The following is a 20065-nucleotide window of genomic DNA, read 5'->3' as shown; positions in this document are numbered from 1 at the left end:
GCCAAATTTTCTCTGAACTACAAAGAGTTCATCGAAATGATTGTCTCTATGTACAACCTTTTATTTAAAGGGACTCTCTTCAGCCTATGAGTCAGGAAGCCAGAAGACCCTAGGACAGGCCTAACCAAAGTCCATTTCGGGAGCCTGATCCGGCCTGCCGGACGATTTAATCCGGCCCCTGTGGCAGTATACGTCCTGGGGTAAAATCCTTTAAAAAGCACAACTTTAGGGTAAAATTCTAAAAAAGCTCAACATCTTTGGGGTAAAATAAAAAAAGGTCATGCATGTTCACTTCATCAAATATGGCCCTCTTTGAAAAAAGTTTGGGCACCCCTGCCCTGGGATGTGAGAACACGGCAACATTCTGATGACAAGTCCCACCAGGATTCAGAACTTGTATCACATCACCCTAACCGACTCTCTCTCGGCACACAGGACAGACAGGTGTGGGCACTGCAGAATCTCACCTGGTGAACTGTAACAACAGGTTCCACAAGCATCATGCTGTCCATTTTAGAGAGAGGAAGTCCTTCCTTCAGTTTACCTTAATAAAAGAGAGAAGAGATTCTAAGTGCTATTGTTTTTTAACAGCAGGCCCTGCAGTTATGTGTGCAGAAATACTTTATTATTATTACCATTAGCCTTGTACCCCATCCTGCCTCCAAGGACCTAAAGGTGGCATAACGTGGTTCTCCTCCATTGATTTTATCCTCACAACAACCCTGTGAAGTAGGTTAGGCTGAGAGAAAAATACTGACCCAAGGTTATTCAGTGAGTAGGGATTTGAACACTGGTTCCCCAAGTCCTAGTCCAACACTCTAACCATGCTGGCTACACAGTTTAATCCATTGCTTTCATTTAAAATCTGATCACAAGTCATATATTACTGCTGAAGAAAGGGCATTTTAAAACATCTTTATTTTATTTAGGGGTTCTTTATCTTGCTGGGAAGCAGAGCAGTACCGTTATCCTGATTTTACACTTTATATGCCCAGTACAATTTTGTTATTCTGTAAATGCCGTATAAACCATAAATGGTTGTTAGAAATGCAATACAGACAAGAACTGCAGGAGTTATCTCTTGTCATACTCATCAGAATATTACAGTATTAAGTGTACAAAGAGTCTCCAGGGCCAATGCCTCCAGTCATTAACCAGTGATAACTTTATTGCCTTACTCTGAAAGGAAATATACACCAGATCCATTGAAGGAAAGGAAAGAAAGAATAAGCACTCCTTTATCAGCAGTTGTATGTGGACATGTTCACATGGTCTTGTAAATCCAAATTACCAGTAGTTGACAGTATGTACTGGGTCTTCTGACAAGACAGCCAGATTGACATTCTAGTGCAAAGCATTAAGCATCTTATAATCTTATTGGAGCAGTATGTTCCTTAAAGTATTTGCCATAAAGAATGTGATACCAATCACGACACGTCACGCCAGGTGACGAAAATACAAGCTCTCGCTACTACTTTTCATTCTCCAAAAAAGATTTTCTGTAATTTCCAGAGACTGGGACCATTAAGTGATGGGGAAACAATCCAAACACAACACTTACCATTGGCAGCTGGTATTACTCCATTCCGTAAAATGTAAGACATGAAGTTCTTCAAAAGCGAAACCTGCCATGTGAGAGAATTTGGATTTAGTGTCACAGGCTGCCCATACACTTGAGATTTATTGTGGATTTTTCACACTTTTGTCCTATGTTTTTTGTGAAGCATCTGCTTGACATCATGAGCAAAACACCCTTCTTCTGTTCAGGTTCTGTTATTTCCTCCCAGTCTCTTCAGCAACCAGAATTCTCTGAAGGACATAATGTGCTTTGAATGTGCTTTAAAGGTATAGCGTGTACTCAGCCTGAATCATCCATACAGCGGTACCTCGGGTTACAGGCGCTTCAGGTTACAGACTCTGCTAACCCAGAAATAGTACCTCGGGTTAAGAACTTTGCTTCAGGATGAGAACAGAAATTGCGCGGCAGTGGTGTGGCGGCAGCGAGAGTCCCCATTAGCTAAAGTGGTGCTTCAGGTTAAGAACAGTTTCAGGTTAAGAACGGACCTCCAGAACGAATTAAGTACTTAACCCGAGGTACCACTGTATTTGGAAGCACTCAGAGTAAGAACAACAAAGAAAGGGTTATGTCAGTTCCAGTTAGAAAACTGCTAAGAGATAATTTTACAAGGCCCACTCTTGCTTTTCTTATTGATACAGTGGTACCTCGGGTTAAGAACTTAATTCGTTCCAGAGGTCCGTTCTTAGCCTGAAACTGTTCTTAACCTGAGGTACCACTTTAATGGGGCCTCCTGCTGCCTCCGCGCAATTTCTGTTCTCATCCTGAGGTAAAGTTCTTAACCCCAGGTACTATTTCTGGGTTAGCGGAGTCTGTAACCTGGCGCGTCTGTAACCTGAGGGGTCTATAACCCGAGGTACCACTGTATTGTATTATGATGGCTGTGGGCCACCCCCTAGGAAGTTTGTAAACTGAAGGCTGCATCTAGATGTAAGAAAGAGAGAGGGGGACTGGTTCCTATGTTATGATTTTAAGTCATTTATGATGGGGATCTAATCATTAGAGCCTAAGCACTGCAAGACATGCTGTGTTCACTGTGCGCCTCCTGCTTTCAAAATCATGCCATCATTCACCACACAGATCAGACCATTTTATTTGTGCTATTGCAGGTCTGAGTGCAGTGAATTTTGGCAAAGACAGAAAAACACAGTCTCCGCAGCAAACAGCAGCTGCACACCAACAGCTCAGCCCATGGTTATGGCCGCCCTGTGGAACCATTTAAAAGCAGGAGATTTGTGATTGTGTCTCCTGACACTTCCTTTTTCTTTGTCGAAAGCAGCTCTGGAACTGGTTCTGGAGGGGAGGGCTATCTTACCCTTTCCCTCTGTGCTGTTTTCCTGAACTAAATCACACATACCCCACACAATGAAGCTATTTGCCCCTTTGGGGAAAGCCAATTTTCTCCAGAAGGACAGCCATGGCTTCAGGAAAGAGGTTTAGATCAGAAAAATGGCATGGACAATTCAGCTCTATCTACAAGCTGCATCTGATTTGTTCTCTTTAACTCCACGCCCTCTTTATTTACCTTGAAGAAGCCAACATTGGAGTGGGTCAAGGATAGGTGGAAACTGTGAAAGGAAAGGAAATATTGGGGGGGGGGGGAACATTATTTATTTGTACATATATACCCCACCTACAAGCAGCTCAAGATGGCATACTTAGATCTGCTCCTCCTCTTTTTCCCCCTCACAGCAACCCTGTGAGGTAGGTTAGGCTGAAAGGCTGAATGGCTCAATTCCCAAAGTTCCCTTGGAAGAAGGAATAATTGTTAAACCACTCTGGGAATTGTAGTTCTGTGAGGGGAATAGGGGTCACCTAACAAATCTCAGCATCCTTAACAAACTACAGATGCCAGGATTTTGGGGAGGAACCATGTGATCAAGATGGATTACTCAAACATGCACAGATACAAATATTTAAAAACCACCACAATTTTAGACCCACAACCCCACTAATTTACAATAATTCAGATGCTGTTGGACTCCAGCTCCCATCAGTCACAACCAGCATAGCCAATGGTCAGGGATGATGGGAGTAATAGTTCAGCAACATCTGCTTCTTTTTACCTGTAATAAAGCAATGCCAACATTTTAGCTGGAAGAGTTTTTATTTTTACGTAATTGCTTTTAAAAAAAATTCTGTATTGTTTTAAATGGAGTGGCAAATTTAATTAGTGGTTTCAGCAATTCAAGAGGCCTTTGGGGGATACAGTGGGGTTAAAAAACAACAACAACCATTCAAATTTTGTTACCTGTCCAGACATAGAGAAGGTATCAGTTTCTGTTCAAATATATTCAGGCTGGCATGGGTTCTGGCAGTCTGTGTGAAAGAAATGTCTCTGTTTACCACCTAGAGTATTCCTGTTGTATAGACAGCTAAAAATGCAAGGCCTTTTTGAAAGGTAAAAAGGGGAAAGTCAGCTACTCTACCTGCTTCATCCAACTCCCCACCCCAATGTTATCTCTCTTGCTTTTCCAAGCAGAGCTCAGGTGTCTAAAAGTTTTGCAAAGCCTATCCTGCAGATGGCATTTGTACTTAGAAAGTCTGAACACCAATTTGTACTCATATTTTTTGGTTTCTGCTATGATTTACGATAAGGAGCCATTAAAAAGGGAGAGCAGGAGCTTTGACGTTGCCCAACCAAGTCAGCAGAGGGAGGAGCCACACAAGTCACCTGCTTTCTTTCCCACTGTGTTGAGATATATTGCATTTCTATTTAAATTATACACTAGTGGCCAAAATTGTAGAAACCTTATGGGGAAAGTGTGTTTCCGAGGTTTGATGGCTCATAACACCTGACTGGCTCTCTAAACACTCATGCTCATTGGCTACATTCAAATGAAGGAAAGCTAATGCATATCAACCTAAGCAAGCTGTGCTTCCTTTTTCTGGTTATTTGGCTATAACTTTTGATAGAATACAGATAATTGAACAAACTTTGTTGCATTGCATTCTTCAGTAAAATATCTTTCCATTGATATATAATTTTATGGTATTACGCCAAAAAAGTGGTGTTATGAGCCATCAAACCTCAGAAATACAATTTTTCCAAAAGGTTTCCACAATTTTGGCCACTAGTGTAGAAATATCTCTAAATTTGCATTTATACCATGTATATTTTTATGCAAATCACACACCCCCTTTGCCCACTTCTTTAGTGATACAAACCTTTTCTGGCAATGCATAGCTGATGGAATAAAAGTTTGAGGCTGTTTTGGTTTTGCTATTGTTTAAATCAGTTAGGAGACCCAAGTCCTTGCCAGTTTACTGCAGATCACTCAGATCCTGATCAACATTCTGCACACCCCTTGCTTGTGGTGCCAATTTCTGACGTTGACCCAAAACAGCAACAGGTCATGGCAGATGGGGGGGGAGGGAGCCTATGGCTTGAACATTATTCTGCTTCTGTGTGGCACTTACTATGCTCAAGGTGAACATGGATTGGGTGGTTGAATTCTTCGGGACTACCAACACCTCCATGGAACCAGCAATCTCCAGAACAGCACTGCCATTCTGCAGTCTGATCACAGGGGCTGCCGTTGGTTTTAGATCCAGGATTACTGGGCGTGGTGTTTTGTAAGAACGCGCGATCTGTAGAAGTTTAAAAGCAACCAAGAGTTTGAGAGCAGGATTAGATTGGATTGACAGAATTACATAGCAAATAAATTCTTCGGCAGAACAGTTGCTTTGAGGCAGGCATTCTCTATTGCAGAAGAACTCCCACAAAACATTTCCCTTAAAACAACGGTTATAGATATAAAGGTGCTTACCTTAGGGATAATGGTGCCAAAAGAATTTGTAGTTAATTTGAAGTAAGAGGAAAGCTGTGGAAAAGAGAATAAAATTAGGCTACCTAAATAGAACTTTGTGACAAGCAAGTATTATTATTAAAAGAAGCAACTATGGTACTAAATCACTTTTCTTACTAGCCTGCAGATAATGTTTGCAAAAGGAGCTCCATTTCTGCTTTGTCCCTCCCGGCATAATGGTCTTCAATATGTGAATCAAGCACATTGTATGGCCATAACCTAATCATGGCCCGGGCTATTACTATTGTGCAGCATTTTCTGGCCCCATCCTGACATTTTCAGACTTTCCTAGGATCAAAACACCCTCATTCAAAGGGGGAAGGTCTGGGACAACCCTGGGATAGGGATGATATCACTTCCCTACAGTCCGGTGTGAATCTACATTTTGTTCCAGTGTGGATAAGGAGCTAGTTCCATGTGGATTTAATTTCTTTTAAACTGATGAACATTCAGTTATACGAGCCCCTTACCTGCTATTGGGATAAAAACAGTAAAAGGGGAGCGGGTGGCGCTGTGGTCTAAACCACTATCAGGAGGTCAGCAGTTCGAATGTGCTCAACGGGGTGAGCTCCTGTTGCTCTGCCCTAGCTTCTGCCAACCAAGCAGTTCAAAAGCATATCAGTGCGAGTAGATAATAGGTACCGCTGCGGCAGGAAGGTAAACGGCATTTCTGTGCACTCTGGTTTCCGTCACGGTGTTCCATTGTGCCAGAAGCGGTTTAGTCATGCTGGCCACATGACCCAGAAAGCTGTTTGTGGACAAACACTGGCTCCCTCAGCCTGAAGTGAGATGAGCGCCACAACCCCATAGTCGCCTTTGACTGGACTTAACTCTCCAGGGGTCCTTACCTTTTACCTTATCCGGATATAGGTTCTCATCACCTTAGTTAGATCTAGTTAGTCACAGACTATATAAACAGTCTTTCAAAAGACAACAGTTGGTGCCTTTGAAATACCACCTTCTACAACTTGCTCTCACCTCCTTTGCAATAGAGACATCAAAGGCCCCAGCAGCGTAATAAACGAGTGAAGCAGATTGCAAGAAATATTCTGAGATTCCTATCTGGAGCATGGAGTTATTCTCATCTGGGATATCGAATGGTGCAGGCTTGAAGGGAGTCTCTAGGTCATCTCCCACTGGGGAGATTGTTCCCTGCAAAGAATTGCATGAATGACAAAATAATATAATAACAACAACTCTCAGATTTTGGATTTCAAAAGCTATCAGAGCATGGATCATCAGTGACTCTTGCACATAGGGACACATTGGCTGAATCATTGCTAGCTGAAGGATTAATATAGGTCAAGCACAGGAAACCTGTGTAGCCCTCCAGGTGTTCCTGTCCCATCATCCCTCATCACTTTCTGGAGCTGATGGGCGCTGACCTGGGAAAGGTAATGACATCATTGTCATTAGTGGTTGCTTATGCATGTAGGTGCTTGAAATGATAGCAATCACAAGAGGGGACTCAATGCACAAGCATTGCTTACTGTGAGTAGTCCAGAGGCTAGTTCTTCCTGCTAACCCTCTATACTTTGTTTCTGCTGCTGGCAGCCTTCTCTCCATCACACTCAAAGAAGTGTTTTAAAAAATAATTATTTAACTAAAGCCATCACGCCCATTCATTCAAGAACAGAGATGCCTCAATGCAGTTCCCCCCAAAAATAAAAAAAATAAAAAATAGCAGCCAGTTGTGTTACCTTTATATCAAAGTTAATAGATGTGTCAGAGATCACCGGAGAGTTCACCAGCGAGTAGTCTACTTGTGCAAAAGAATCAATCTGGGCTTGGACTGTTAGAACAGGGGGCAAAACAGCCGTGATGAGATAGTGAAACGAATACCTCTATTAACTTGATAAGCAGGATCCAAAATGGTTTTGACAAGACCTTTTGAAAGTAATTTTATAAGGACTGTCTTCAAATTATATTTCCTTCCAGTGGGAAGGCACACGGTTCTGTGCAAGTTTTCTGTACGTACACAGCCCCACTAAGCTTATCCAAGCTTACTCCTAAGTGTGTGAACGACTGCAGCCACAGCTACTCAAAGATTAGCACCTGAATAACTTTTGCTGTTATCTGTAGAATTATTATTATTATTAGACAAGAGTAATACAATCATGGGCAAGGAAGCTGAGACCCAGGGGCAAAATCTGGCCCTCCAGGCTTGTATATTTGGGCCTTGAGACTTTTTCCAGATCACACCCCTTATGGCCCTGCTTTGCTCCCTCCGTAGGTGTTTTTGCCAGGATGGAATGTGTCCTTGAATTGTGATAAAGCCTGAATGAAGGCAAGAGAGACAGATAGCACACAGAGAAACTAGCTTACTGTACAAAGGTAAAATTGGCATGTGTCGCTCTGCCCATTCTGCCTCTGGCCCTGCCCACTGCCAGCATGTAGCACCTGGAAGGTCTCCTCAAGGGGAATGTGGCCTCAATCCGGAAAAAAAAAAAGTTTCCCAACCCTGAGTTGGCTGTACAAAACAGCTTACTATAGCTTTTAGAGGAGGGAAAAGCAAAGCAGAGCATGAAACTCTGAGGTCTGTCTGTGCACTGTATTTTTCGCTCCATAAGATGCACTTTTTTCCTCCTAAAAAGTAAGGGGCAATGTCTGTGCGTCTTATGGAGCGAAAAATGTGTGGACGCTCGCTGGCTCCCTATCCAGCCCGCCCCCTTGCCCAGGCCTCCATTGTTGAATATTCTGCAGACAGAGGCTGTTTGTTTCCCCAGCGACATGTGACTGGCTGATTAGATTATCTGTCTGGAAACTGTAGAAACGGCTCCCTTTCCTTTCCTAAAGAAGCTGCAGAACTGTGAGTTGAATCCCATAAAAACAGGATTTTTTCCCTTTGCAAAGTAAGCTCAACAACTTTGAGCTGATCCTCAAAAAAGGGGGACTTCCCCCTTTGCAAAAGAAGCTGCACAACTGTGAGCTGATCCCTCCAAAAACGGGGCTTTCCCTGTTTCCTCCTCTAAAAATTAGGTGCGTCTTATGGAGCGAAAAATACGGCATATGTAGGTTCTAGATATCCCATATGCAGGGACATACCTTGCACTGCTGTTGAAACTGAGAGCTAGGAACATGCAGTATCTTTTAAGAGAACATGCCGAGACCTGCTGCAACAATTGCATAAGCATGTGACCAGGGGCTTTCCTGTGCAATCTGCACTGGTCATCCATTTGTTGTGCAGACCTTAATTCGCTACTTGAATCAGTATTGCTTTTCCCCAGCACTGAAACTGTGTAATATTGTTCCTGGGGAAATGTGGTTATCACTTAAAAGCTCTAATGAAATTGGGATACCCTTTAGCTTCTTTTAAGGAGCCATGCAAGTAGCAAGGATGAAGCATGTGCAACCTACCTTTGTGTTCTCTCAGTTCTGCATTAATTTTTTCAATCTCAGAACCAATGAATGGGCAAATCTGTATAAATACATGTAGCAGTTATTGTTCTGGCCAACAGTTACTGAAGGAGTGATGGTGATGGAAGGACACTATAGTAATACTTGAAGACTTACATTCTTGCTCAGACTGTCACAGATAGGCTTTTCCAGATGATTAACGAAGTATTTGTACAGCCAGCTGGGGGGAAAATAAAAGAAATAATATTGTTACAAAATCCCAGTGCCCGCCCCTATCTCCACCAAGCAGTGGCCAGAGCGCATGGGGTCACAGGTACACATACAGGGTCTGTTTCCCTTTGAAGAATAGAAGACACAGTGGGTGGAGACTATCAAATGGTCAGCGGTTCGAATCCCCATGACAGCGTGAGCTTCCGTTTCTCGGTCCCTGTTCCTGCCAACCTAGCAGTTTGAAAGCATGTCAAAGTGCAAGTAGATAAATAGGTACCGCTCTGGCGGGAAGGTAAACGGCATTTCCGTGCGCTGCTCTGGTTCGCCAGAAGCGGCTTAGTCATGCTGGCCACGTGACCCGGAAGCTGTACTCCAGCTCCCTCGGCCAATAAAGCGAGATGAGCGCCACAACCCCAGAATCGGTCACGACTGGACCTAATGGTCAGGGGTCCCTTTACCCTTTACGTATTTATACCTTCAGTCTGCATGGCGGGGGTCCCGATCTTACAGCATGGCCCAAAGCATTACAAGTAGTCCTTCGTCCCTCCTTGCCAAGATGGATCTCAGACTTTCTTCCTCTCTCTTTCCAGAAGCACCTTGCCCTCCCCCCAGAGCAGTTACCCTGACAACCTTCCAAATCTCCAGTCTCTGGTCACACCTGGACAAGAAGTTCTGTTGTCTTGTTGATGACCCTCAGTGGCTCTTTAATATAATGCTAACAGTCAGCCAGCCAGACTGGTTTGCATAAGTCAGCCCAGGAATTCCCTGTCTGCCACAGCCCTGCAGTTTATGTTTTAGTCCATTCCCCAATTAATCAAAAACTCTGGCATTTATTAATTTCTAGGGTTTACCCCCAAATCTGTAACAATATTACTGTCTATCAGTTATTAAATCACTCTAGCCATTTCTTTCTTTATGGTCCATCTCTCCTCTCAAGGTCCTCTCAGTATCACTTTAATGCTTCTCTTTCCAAACAGCATTGTCTTATTTCTTTTTCTCTCTCCCCCCCTCGCTGCACCTGCCAAAAAGAAATACAAGTGGGGTGTTGTCGTTTAGTCGTATCCGACTTTTCGTGACCCCATGGACCAGAGCACACCAGACCTGAGCCCACTAGGAAGGAACAGTGGGTTATGAATTTAACTAATTAATAAATACATATTTACACTTTTCTCCTCACACCAAGGTCCCAATGAAAATAGCTGCTTCACCATTTGAGGCTGGAAAATAGGGGGGTGGGTTTTTTTTATGAATTGGCTGCCAAATGTCCTCTAGATTCCAGAAGCCTGGGAGCAGAGATGTTCTTCCACTTCCAGCTTAAGGCAGAACAGCCAAGAATGGGCTGTTGCTTTTATCATCTGCAGCTGAAAGAACCCCTAAAACAGGCACATATCTGTTTTGTTCACATATTTACACTGAACACAGGTACAAGGTGAACACCCCGAAAATCCTTTTTCTACCTTACCTAGCATCTTTATCCAGTTCGATGTCAATACTGTCAACTTTTGCCTCGCAGCTTTCATTCAACAGCACTGGGTGACTTGCATTGTCCCGAGACACTGAAAGAACAGCTGCGAGCGATACACCCAAAATGCGGACTGTCAGTGTTCCATAATTTCTGCTGACAAGAATGGAACATAATGCATCTGCTTGAAATGTTTCCTTTCAGGTACGTGCCAGCGCTGCTAAAGTTTCATGCTCAAACTGACACAGATTCTTTGACCAAGGATGAAGTGACACACAAATGACAACATTTCCCAGGTCGCAAGGCGGTTAGGTTGGTCTCAACTATGGCCAGGGCCTTTTCAGTACTGGCCCCAACTTGGTGGAACGCTATGTCACAAGAGACTAGGGCCCTGTGGGACTTGACATCTTTCTGCAGGGCCTGCAAGACAGAGCTGTTCCATTATTATTATTATTATTATTATTATTATTATTATTATTCCCCTGCTTTCAGTAAATCCCTGTATGTTTCATGTAAACAGCCCCACCTCCATATCTCACCCTATCTCTAAGGAGCTCGGGGTGCCATACACTGGGGGCTGTCTCCCTTTAATCTTATTATCAGCCTATGAAAAGGAATAGGAAGTGGCTTGGCCAAAGTTTCCCAAGAAGATTCAAGGCTGCAGGAATTTTAACTCACAATATTGACTCTGCCTCTGAGGGCCAAAAAAACCCCCACAAGCGTTAACTGCATGGCAGCATATGCATGCATGTTCTTATGTTCACTCATTTGTAAAATTGCAAATTTCATCAGCACTATACTGGCAAGGAAAGGGTTAAACACTTCCTCTCCTCTTCCTCCACCTCAGTGGTTTCACTGCTGCTTGGGGTTTCCTGAAGCCTGCTGCCTACTTTCCTTTCCTTTATTAAAGCCCATTTTTATTTGGATTACTGCAGTTAACATCACCACCTCCAGCGCCCTGCACAACTGTACTTACAACAGCCAGGACCTTACTCTCCAGTGTGCACTGACGGTTGCTGCAGCATCCTTGATCTCTAGGTTAATCCCAGTCCCAGGTATCAGAGACACCGATGCATTTGGAAATTCAACAGCATCAAATTTTATCCTGCAAAACACAGAGACACGTTAGCAAAGGCTACGTTCCAGGAAACTCTAGGAACATAAATCTTACATGTTTGAGCTGAAGGTACATCAAGGGTGAGGAACCTTTTTCAGCCTGAGGGACACATTGCCTTGCGGGCAACCTTCTGGGAGCTGCATATCAGTAGTTGGTGTGGCCACATTTTCCATACAGACAAGCAAGAGACATTATCTGCCCTCCCTTCCCCACAGGTTGAGCTGGCCTTTGATCCGCCCTCGGCCAGGAAGGACAGTGGATGGCTGGCCAGGGTGGGCCTAAGACCAAAAGAAAAGAGGCTGACCCCTTGGCTCAAGCCTCTTTTGCTGTTCTTCCTTCCAGGATCACCTTTCCAAGACATATTACAGTCATTAGAGAAGTGGTACAGCAGAGCCAGTGAGAGATGTGGATTAGGCAGAGGCCCCAAGGTCTGACATTTCCTGCCCTGAGGTAGATCATGCATAATACCCTCCAACATTCCCAGGGACACCCTGGGAAAGGTAGGGAGCATCCAATTTTAAATTGCTGGCTTCATTAGCTGGCTTCATTTACTTCTTTATGGTAAAATAACACTCTTTTGCTAGAAATGAGATAACAGAAAGTAATAATATTATTTTCCCTCTCCAATGGGAAATAAAAGATGATTAAAGCACTCTTCATATTCCCCATTGGTGTAATAATAAATGTGGGAGAGGATTGGCAGGATTTTGCATCTTAGCTGTGCCTCCTGCAAACTAATGTGCATAAAGTGCTATGTCCACAGTGCTATGTTAGGCAATAGTGAGAAGGAAACTTATGCATGTACAGATAGATGCATGCCCATAGGCTCCCTGACGCTGAACATATGGTCACTGGGAGTCATGGCTGGCATTGTCTTGGTGTGCCAGGTGTGTGGCTAGTGGTTACAAACCAGCTACTTTCCCCATCCCCATTTTAAACAATGGGAAAAAGGCTTAATTAAGGGGTATTTCAACCAAACAGGAAGAAATAAAAGATGTCACCAACCTGGAGGAAGCTACTAACTAACATTGCAGGAGCCTTCACTAAATGGGACCTACATGTGAATAAACATTACAGAGGAACTTAACCATAAGGGAGGGCAATGCTGGATAATAGTAAGTGCTGTGTGTTGTAAACAAAAATCTGCCCTTTTCCCCTTATGGGGTATCCAATAGCCCATATAGAGTCCTTACGTAGGTTCCCTATTGGTAGGAGAAAATAACAGAGGCCAACCAGAGAATACTGAGAAGCAAAGCAGCTAGTAAGCCTGGTTTTTATTGATCTGTTGCAATCACATGTGCAAAACTACTATTTTAATTTTCTGAATGCAAAGAAGCAATAGTTCAGCTGTGCTAAAGGGGCTTAGTGTGGAAGCAACCTTTCTTACTCTGAAAGCGTGTAGTCGACGCCACTATATCCATATGTCTCTTGACCGCTCACATTCGCAAAGGTTTGCTCCTTTAATCTTTGCTCCAGGAAATCTATTCCAAGCTGTTTTCCTACAAAGCACAGAATATATTTCACTTACTTTCTATTTGGCTGGAAAGATGTGTAGAATACAGAACAAAGAAAGCTAAGTTTTTGATGTCTGTTTGGCCATCTCCTGCTCTGCAGATCAGTTTGGAGTGGTTGCTAGCAATTACTTCTTTCATCCAAGGTTAATATGGAGGCTTTCTCTCTCCCCCCGCGGGATATATCTGTCCTTTGCTATGTTAAACCAAGCGTCTGTAACTTCCAGGCTTGATTAGTGCAGCACTCGGCCCTTGAAGATGATTCAGATGCTCTCATGCTGCTGAATGCTGCTGTATATCTTTTATCACACACTGAGAGTCATGCATTGTTCCCCACAAGATACAATGGTTACCAATTTACTTCTTGATCCAATTAAGGGTGCTAGTTTTAGCTTTTAAAATAGGAACTGGAGGCTTGCGGCACTCCAGACATTCCTGAACTACAACTCCTATCATCCCCAGCCAACTGGGCAAGGGTCATGGATGATCAGGAGTGGCTCACCTGGTGGGGGGAAGCTGCAACAATAGCCTCCCAGTAGCAGCAGCAGCAGTACTGCTGTTGGCCAGAAGGTTAATTCGGACGGGATATATTTGCCATTTTATCCCTTCCCCTCTAGGTGAATGACAGTGTGAACGCTACAAGGAGATTATTGCTGTGGCTCTGCCCCACAGGCCAATCTGCTCCTGGGCATGGGCAGCAAAACACTGCAAGGTGGGAGTGGGCTAGTTGCTCACAAAAAAGTGAGCAACTGTACATTTTGCTTTGTAACTCGGGTTCTACAAATGCCTAGGAACTTTCATTTAAAAGCTAGGAATCCGGGGATTATGGTTCATGCTTGCACCCATGGAAGATGACCATACCCCTGGGAAAGACGGAAGTAGTACAACATCATCTAGAGGAAAAACAGGCTCTCTAACCCTGTTTTAAAACCTTTCATGGCCTGAGACCTTCACAGGTTAAGGATCATCTCCCCCAACCCCATGGGTGCACTTGCGGGCTGAGGTTTAATCAGCAACTTTTGTTGTTCCAGGTTAGGATATTTACCAACTAGATGCCAAGCTTTCTCAGTTATGACTCCCAAATTATAGAAAGTCCATCGTTTAAAGAGGTTAAAAGAGTTACCTTTTACTGAGCTTGGGAGAGTGAAAGGAGCCTGGAGCCTGTGACCCTCCAGATGCCTTTGAACTACAACTCTCACAATCTCTGATTTGTTTGCACAAAGGTTGTGTGGAGACATTTGCTCTTTACTGAGCTCACAGCAATGAACATCTTGATTTGTCTGTGCAGATGTTATTCTTTATTCCGTCAATCAATCATTATCCCACACCTTTAAGTATACTTCCTCATCATTTTGTTAATTGCAAAAAAGTCAAACTGCAAAAAAGTTAAACTCACATACACACAAACACACACGTGTTGTGTTAACAACACAGACAACCTGACATTGGCAAGCAAATAAACATGATTTAAAAAGCAAACAAACCATTGTGCTGATTAATGAGGGTCATTTCCTTTTTGTTCTCAAAATGTATTTGGTTCCTTCTAAATTTTTATTTTAATAACAAATAGGGGCATGGAAGAATTATAAGTCTGAACCTGTATATTTCAAACTCACCATAGTCCAAACCTTTCTGTGTGATCTTCACTTTGATTCCAGGCTTAGCATCAAGCCAGGGATTGAACAAGCTCAACAGGAGCAAAAAGCCACAAACTTTCATTGTCTTCTTCTCTTTTCTTACTTTATAGAAACCTGTGAACACACATGGGACCAAATATGGGTTGTAGATCCTATGTCAAGTGAGTGCAAGATGAGCTTGAGCAATAGATGTTCCTGTCCCCCCCCCCCCCCACTGTACTCCTCCCCCAAGGTCTCTCCATAGGGAGGGCGGGATGACCAGGCATGCGTTGAAAACATGCAAGCCTGCAATGGGAGGGGGAGAATCCTCCAAACTCAGATTTCCATGTTCTTGTATGGCATTCTGTGTGTGCTGAATATAATAAGGGAGCAGAGCAGCATGGACTAGGACATTCATCCAGTAAATAGGGAATGGACCTAGGGTGAGTTAACCTTCACAATAATTAGAATTAATTAATTGTATTTATATTCTTCTTGGAACAATCTACCTTCCTGCACTATCATCTGTGCAGAAACAAATGCTCTTAATGTCAGTGGAGCAGCTGGAGTTGGACTTGGGGCCATGGCGTGGAAGCAAGCCTCCTTTTATTCCTGTGGTCATGATGGTGCTATGATTTAAGTGAATTTAAAATACAAAACTGCACATGCCCATAATTCCCCACCCCCCAATCCCATTTGGCAAACTTGTTTGCTAACATATCAGGAATGCAGAAGCATGGGGGTGGAGGAGAGAAGAAGGGGAATGTTGTGCCTCATAGCATCTAACGTGGGACACCATATGACTATGTTGTACATTGTTAAGGACCTAAATTTAGCTAGAAGCACCACTGGATATTGCAGGTATCTATAGCCACAACCGTACACACACATCATGCACAACAGTACATAGCTACATTGGCTTCCTGTCCAACTAAGTGGACAGTCTACCTTGCTAATGTGTTGCTCAGCTTCAACACACATAGGATTACACTGTAATTGAACTCATTGGGACTAACTGGGTAAACATGCTTAGGATCACATTGTATTTCCATTCAGTTCTAGTATGAAAGAGTTATAATAGGTTAAATATTCATCTACATCCTATTATAACAATTCTAAGGGACTTAATAGGCATGTAATGTTTATTTTTAATGTCTCTCTCTCACACAACTCCACATATACACACAAAACATCTTTTCAGAAGACAGTGCCTGTCCAGAAGTCAAGACACAACCACAGTTGGCACATCAAATTAGCCTACATCTTCAAAGTGCTCCACAAATGTTACTTAACACTAGAAGAGTAAATTATCGACCTGTGCAAAACCATTTGGCTGTTTCATTGCCTACTGTTTTCAGAACTCAACATTGTTTGCTTTTTGCCTGCCAGGTTAGGATCTTGTCAGACAATATTAATGATCCATTCAATATCTCATGATGAATTGGCCTAATATTTAGAAACAAATGAGTACACATTGTGATCCGTTTGTCTCAAGAGGCATGCTTCTTTTCTGAACAGAAATAGCAGTGGTCAACTAGTGGGCAAAAAGAAAGCTGTGATTTTCACAGGACTTTCCCACAGGACTTTTCAGAGAAGAAACCAACCACAAATTCACAACACACACATACTCTCATGCACACCGATTTCCTAGCAGCTACTGAAAGGCAATAGTCTTCTAAGCTCTTGTTCACTTTTATTCCCCAATTAAGCAAGAACAAGTATTTCCCCTGAAATGAATAGTTATTGTCCCACAATTTCAGATATTTTCAGAAATCATTGGACCCACCCAGCTATCCACCAGCTTGTGGTGGATATAGTCACCAAACCAGTTGATTGCCATTACCTCAGTTCTGTCAGGCTAAATCTTGGTGGGCTGCAGACAACTCTCACTTCAACCCCAGCCGAGCCAGACACTTATAGAGCTGGACATCATTAGGGGGTCTGCAAGGAACCTTTAATTATGTTCAAGCTAAACATTAACCATCCTTTAGGACACACAGAATTGATCAGATAATCAAATGACGTATATGCCAAGGATAGAAGATGACTCCTTTATTTCCATGCAAGTGGTAGATATCTTGTGGTGGCTAACTTGGATAGACTCTTCTCTATCTCAGTGATACTTGATTGTTCCTTGGAGGAAGTGTTAGATAAAACTTCTAGTAAATCAGTTTCATTGAAACCAGTGCTCTACCACTCACCTGTGACCCTCATGACTGTGCTGTAAGGAGCGACCTAAATAAATCACAACCTTATCAGAATGAAAGGTCCTTCCAGACAAAGGCTTCTGGAAGACCAATAAGCATGTTTGACTCCTACAGTGCCCAGATGGACTCTACAGACCCCTAAAATGTTTGCTGTTGGTCCAAAGGGACTAGGAGTTACAGTATATAAACCGGAGTGCCAAAGCAGCAATGGCAGCAGCAAACATTTGCACTACATATGTTCCCCTTTCCACAATATGACACTGCCATTGCTGACAGAAGTGGTTGTCTCAGAAGATTGTAAAGAAGAGTTGAGCTCCAGATATTAAACCAACAATTAATAATGACCAAATATCGCAGCATCTATGAATGGCATGTGTTATAAAAGAAATGAAACAAAATGAACTAATTGGAAGGAACTGACACAATGTGCCAGTTATGTAGTCCAATTATGCAGTCACTTCATCCTGTTGCACCTGGGCTGCAAATACTGTAGACTATAATGTTAAAGCACATTCCCCACCACCACCAAAGAATTATGGGCATGGTAGTTTGCTAAGGGCTGAGAGGAACTGGAACCCTATGAGGGGTTAACTACAGTACCCAGAATTATTGTGGGGGGAACACACTTTGAATGCGCTTTAAAGGTAAATTGTGTACACAGCCATAGTCCTTAGTTTTATAGTTTCTTCACCCACAATAAATGTAAATCATGAGACGAACACAGAGCATTCTTGCGTGTTTGCAACACTTCCACGTACAATGGGTCCCTGATTCTGACTTTTAAGTATTACTACAATGACAAATGATAAGACAATCAGTGAACATGTGCGTTTCCTGAATGGGAACTTCCCATCATCCTGAATGTCACAATCACGGGTCACAACCTAATCCTTTGCCGAAACTTTCAAGATGGCATCTTGGTTGGGCAGAATAACGTAAGGGTTGTGTCAGGTTGCTCTTGGTTAATGGGTGACAAGATAAGGGTGTGGTCCGAAGACCGAGGCTGGATCAAACAGATCAGGGTCTATGGGGCCAGAGACAGGGTTGTGATCCAAATAAGGCAAAGCCAAGGATCCATTTTCAGAGACAGCATGGTGCGGCGGGGCAAAGCAAACCGAGACAACAAGAAGCTACACTACTTGTTACAGCAATGAGTTGCTCAGACTGATGGGCCATCTCTGAAGTCAAGGCTTTGTATATGATCTTTCTACATCTCCTTACATTTCTGTCCCCATACCCATATGTGTTTGTGTGTGCACATACATGTTAATGTATGCATCCCTGACAACTGAGGGCAATACTTCATGTATCAGATGATGTGGATACTAGGACACAATTATGCCACAATAAATATATTGTTTTTAAGATGCTCCAGGAGTCTTTAGTTGCTTTTGTGGCAATATCTAGCATAGATTTTTTTTATTATTATTATTCTTCCAACACATTTATTTTGATCATATTTAACATGTTATACAGACAACAGAGGGTTCTTAGTAATCAATTAGCATAGCATTTTTATCTAGCATAGAACTTTCCCCACCACATAGAAAGGAGTTGGTACCAGCGAAAGAAGTGTGCGAATAAAGTGTTGAACCTTCCCCTGCCTGCACCTGATTTCCCCACAGTCTTCTCCCTCTGGCCCCATAGTTCTGCCCTGACCACCGCTGAATATGCCATTTCAGCTGGAAGAAAAGCTCATGGCAAAGGACTATGGAGATGTAAGCAACAGATTAGGGGAGGTTTCAGTGTCCCTCAAAACTATACCCAATTTGCTCTTATGAGGACAAATTGTTAGGGCTCCACCAGATTTGTTTACTGGGCATGCATCTTGAAAAGGTTACACTAAGGTAGATCCACATCATACATTTCAAGCACATCCAATGCACATTTAAATCAGTCTTCCCCCAAACTCCTGGGAACTGTAGTTTAAGTATGCTGGGAACTGTAGCACTGCGAGGGAGAAAGCCAAAGTTCCCAAGATACTATGGAGAAAGCCATGTGCTTTAAATGTGTGCTATAGAATGGCCCTATGTCTGGTCATTATTGAGCATTCAGTCATATTTGTGAGTTATATGACAATGAGCATTCATTCTGATTTGCTTGTTAGCTTCTCATTTTTCAGGACCTATCCTGTCACTTTCCTAACCATATAAAGGCTATGGCTTTTTTAAAAAAACTGGGATTTGTTGTGATAGGACTACAGAATGTTCTAATTCACTTTAATTGCACAAACCTAAATTTCCAGTATGTGCTTGAATTCCTTCTGGAAAAGAGTGACACCCTGAGGCACTCTCATGTCCCTCTTTCTGCACATTTGGAGTTGACCCCCACTCTTTTCATTATCTTTTTTTTATTTTAATTAAAGATTTTATTGGTTTACAAAAGTACATGCCTTGTCTCTTTTTTCAGGTTGTACAGTCTTTCTTACAGATCAGTTACATTTGTTGTGATACATTAGTGCTGAGTACAGTATAAGGTTGGGTGGAAAGTCCCACAACAGATATGCAAAATAACTAAACAGGTATTAGAACTCACCCCATTACTGGCCCTACTGAAGATTTGCCAAGATTATAATCACTCACATTATACAAAGCTTATAACCCACCTGCTCTCAGCAGCCAGAACCCTCATAGCCAGACACTGGAGAAACCTGTCAGGAGTAAACATGGACCAGTGGTACCAGATCCCCCCACCTTTTAAGGTGCAAATCTACTGCAGGCACACTTCCTTTGGCCCAGAGGTGACTCAGATTTCTTAACAAAAGATCTCTGGACAGATTGTTAAAGGAGTTTACACAGCGATAGTGTTTTGAGTACTTTGGGGATGGGGGGAATCAAGAGGCATTTTGATTTCCATTGTGTTAGTAAGCCCCCTTGCCCCACCTGGAAGTAAACATTACAATTTTTCTGTTCCAAGATGAGAGGATGCTCATCAATAAATAGCTAAATCCCTTTGTGTTGAGAAAATGTTACATGTAAATGCTAACAAACTGATGGTCTACAAACCACATTTATCAATTAAAAGAGCTGCTTGTTCATTGAAGAGGAGTTAGTTCTGCTCTCTAGAGGGTTTTGATTGCTCTTATTTGCAGTGTGGGTTCAAGTCCAGGAAGTTCTCTCTCTTTTGCCCCTGATGTGACTCTTGTTCTCCTGCTGGGAGAGCATACTAGGGTCATATTCACCTCTTGTCCCTTGTGGGGC

The 20065-nt window shown here is 42.8% G+C and overlaps 1 protein-coding gene and 1 long non-coding RNA gene across 3 annotated transcripts in view; one reads left to right on the top strand and one right to left on the bottom strand.

Moving 5' to 3' along the window:
- LOC310658792 overlaps positions 1 to 10537 on the top strand; it is a 14397-nt gene extending 3860 nt beyond the window's left edge. Inside the window, exon 4 of the long non-coding RNA XR_014502499.1 lies at positions 10466 to 10537. This is a non-coding gene — a long non-coding RNA (uncharacterized lncRNA). The remainder of the gene's footprint in view (positions 1 to 10465) is intronic.
- Positions 1 to 20065, bottom strand: part of BPIFC (BPI fold containing family C) — a 21537-nt gene extending 1472 nt beyond the window's left edge. Inside the window, exons 1-16 of one of the 2 annotated variants that reach the window (XM_083401121.1) lie at positions 19471 to 20065; positions 16502 to 16599; positions 14659 to 14793; positions 12919 to 13030; positions 11391 to 11519; positions 10415 to 10567; positions 8899 to 8962; positions 8743 to 8803; positions 7086 to 7177; positions 6364 to 6537; positions 5347 to 5400; positions 4997 to 5167; positions 3828 to 3895; positions 3102 to 3144; positions 1562 to 1625; positions 468 to 544 (exon numbers count right to left, since the gene is read on the bottom strand). In XM_083401121.1, the coding sequence (XP_083257247.1) occupies positions 468 to 544; positions 1562 to 1625; positions 3102 to 3144; positions 3828 to 3895; positions 4997 to 5167; positions 5347 to 5400; positions 6364 to 6537; positions 7086 to 7177; positions 8743 to 8803; positions 8899 to 8962; positions 10415 to 10567; positions 11391 to 11519; positions 12919 to 13030; positions 14659 to 14761 (1365 nt within the window). In that variant the 5' untranslated portion in view covers positions 14762 to 14793; positions 16502 to 16599; positions 19471 to 20065. Of the gene's footprint in view, positions 1 to 467; positions 545 to 1561; positions 1626 to 3101; positions 3145 to 3827; positions 3896 to 4996; positions 5168 to 5346; positions 5401 to 6363; positions 6538 to 7085; positions 7178 to 8742; positions 8804 to 8898; positions 8963 to 10414; positions 10568 to 11390; positions 11520 to 12918; positions 13031 to 14658; positions 14794 to 16501; positions 16600 to 16859; positions 18279 to 19470 lie in introns of those variants that run through there. The other variant, XM_083401122.1, reaches the window with a different exon arrangement.

Source organism: Podarcis tiliguerta (genome assembly GCF_965153285.1).
Source record: "Podarcis tiliguerta genome assembly, chromosome: 10".
NCBI lineage: Eukaryota > Metazoa > Chordata > Lepidosauria > Squamata > Lacertidae > Podarcis > Podarcis tiliguerta.
This window is presented reverse-complemented; position numbering and strand designations above follow the sequence as displayed.